The sequence below is a fragment of the Cryptomeria japonica genome, unplaced genomic scaffold (genome assembly GCF_030272615.1).
Source record: "Cryptomeria japonica unplaced genomic scaffold, Sugi_1.0 HiC_scaffold_397, whole genome shotgun sequence".
Lineage (NCBI taxonomy): Eukaryota > Viridiplantae > Streptophyta > Pinopsida > Cupressales > Cupressaceae > Cryptomeria > Cryptomeria japonica.
The window spans coordinates 17,834-20,265 of record NW_026729218.1 but is presented as its reverse complement, the minus strand read 5'-3'; the positions used below and the strand labels follow the sequence as shown (position 1 = coordinate 20,265).

The window sequence follows — 2,432 nt, the reverse complement described above, 5'->3', positions numbered from 1 at the left end:
AATGATATAAGGTAATGAATTTAATTTAAATTCAATTAAATAAAAAAAGAAGGATTTTTAAAGGAAGCTCTCTATATTATAGAAATGCAATTTATTCTTCATCAGAATTTTAATATTTAAATATATATTTTTTATTATTTTCAAATTGAATGTCATTTTTTATGGAGGTTTGTTAACAAATTCGTTTTTGCTACTCAATACAGGAGCACAAGCTTTTAAGCTGAACTTCTTCAACTAAGAGCCTCCTTGGCCTCATCTATTTTTGACCAGAGACCCATTGACTTAAAAAATTGAAAAAATTGTATGCCAATTTTAAATTATAAAAAATAAAAAAAATCTATCAATAATTACAAAGATAATATTTCTATTAATAAACAAAATATATGATCTTAATTCCTGAAATAAATACAAGATTTGAAAATAACTTGAACAACAACAAGAATAGCTCCATAATATTTTAAACAACTAAATAGCAAAGATTCATAATTATGTATACTAAAAAGAAATCATACACATATTTAGGCCACAAGAGTATGAGGAAATCATACACTTATTTAGGCCACAAGAGTATGAAGATGGAATCTTCTCACTGGAGGGCATGAACAGCTTATATAGCTACTATCACTAATATTGAAGCACTCTACTTAAATTCAAGGGCAGGTAGGTAGCCTTAAGGCAGGACGAGCGAGAAGGTGAACACTCCTGGGCGTGGTGACTCCAAAGACTTCCGTCATATCCAGATCTCCTTCCACGCTCCATTCAAAGTAATGAACGAGCTGAGCCAAAACAAGGTTCATGGTTACATCAGCCATGGCTGCGCCTGGACATCCTCTCCTTCCTGCTCCAAATGGCAACATATCAAAATAATCCTTGTCTCTCACAACATCAACTTTTTTACCCATAAATCTCTCTGGCTTGAATTCCAGAGGATCTTCCCACAAGGATGGGTCTCTTCCAATAGCCCAAGCATTGACGATGAGCCTGCTTCTCTCAGGAATGAAGTATCCCCCAACTGCACAATCTTGTGTGGATTCGTGCGGAAGAAGCAAGGGTAACGCCGGATATAACCTCAGTGTCTCCTTCACCACACACTGCACGTACTCCATGCTTCCTATGTCACGCTCACTTACAGCCCTCTCTCTGCCGACCACTGATTCTATTTCCTCTTGCATTTTCTTGGCCACGCTAGGGTTTCTAAGAATCTCACTCATTGCCCATTCTAACGTAGTAGACGTCGTTTCAGTTCCAGCCACGAACATATCCTGGAAAATTTATACAATTTTTTTCTTTAAATGCCAGTTAAAACCAAAAAGAAATCAATAATGGGAAGTTTATTATAAATAAGAAGTGAATACGTACAAAAACAATGGCTTTAATGTTTTCCTTTGTGATTGGCATTCCATCGAGACTCTCCATTTCCAAGAGCACGTCAATGATGTCAGGCTGCTGCTCATGCTCCTTGTGGAACTCCCTCCTGCGCTGCTGGTGCTCCTCTATTATTTTACTAATCACTTGGTCCATGGAGTTGTGTACTTTTTTCATGCGCCGCTCTACTCCTTGCAAGTCCAGCCAGCCTAAGTAAGGAATGAAGTCCCCGATATTGATACTCCCTACTACAGCTGTCACCTCTGATACCATCTTCTTTATCTCTTCGCCATGAGCGTCACCGTGAAATGAAATTTTGGTTCCCGAAAGGATTCGCCACATGACTGCCTGCGAAAACGATGAAAAGAACATGGTGAGATTAACAAGCTTCCCACCCTTCCCAGACATCTCCCACATTGAACGAACAGTGAGAAGCATTTCTTGCTCTCGTACACATCTGAAGGAATCGATCCTTTTGGTATTCAGCAATTCCACCACGCACAGCTTTCTCATGTGTCTCCAATAAGCCCCGTGAGGTACAAAAATCAGATCCTTGCTATTATAGCCAATGTATTTTCCTACAGCAGAAACAGGTCGGCTGGCAAAAACCTTATCGTGGGTTTTCAAGAACTCTTTTGCCATGGCAGAAGAAGAAACCAAAACAGTGCGAACAGAGCCCAATTTCAACATCATAATGGGCCCATATTTCTTACTAAGTTCATGAAGATCACGATGAGGAAGCCTTTTCAGCTGGTTCAGATTTCCAATAATGGGCCATGCAAACGGTCCTCGGGGCAATCTCGATCCCAATGTATTCTTCCTTTTCACACTAAATCTGTGCAAAACCCACAAGAAAATTATGAGTGAACACAGTGTAGCTGTTGCTGGAGCATAAGCACACTCTCTTATTATATTTATTGAGTCCAAAGGTTCAGGAAAGCCCATAGAAGCCATATTGAGCAAATATGTAGGAAAGTTTTTCTGTGTGCTCTAATTTATAACCGAGCAAAGATGTGGAAAATTCATTCTGCGTCTCCAATTTTGTTGGCATCTCTTTTGCCTTGTTT

General features: G+C 39.0%; 1 protein-coding gene across 1 annotated transcript; it reads right to left on the bottom strand.

Annotated features, from left to right (window-relative positions):
• Positions 1-568: 568 nt before the first annotated feature.
• Positions 569-2,206, bottom strand: LOC131076231 (cytochrome P450 750A1). Its single transcript, XM_059215967.1, has 2 exons — positions 1,360-2,206; positions 569-1,262 (listed from the first exon to the last, which is right to left on the bottom strand). Exons 1-2 carry the CDS (start codon positions 2,056-2,058, stop codon positions 651-653), a joined length of 1,311 nt encoding a protein of 436 aa, XP_059071950.1. The 5' UTR covers positions 2,059-2,206; the 3' UTR covers positions 569-650.
• Positions 2,207-2,432: the final 226 nt, after the last annotated feature.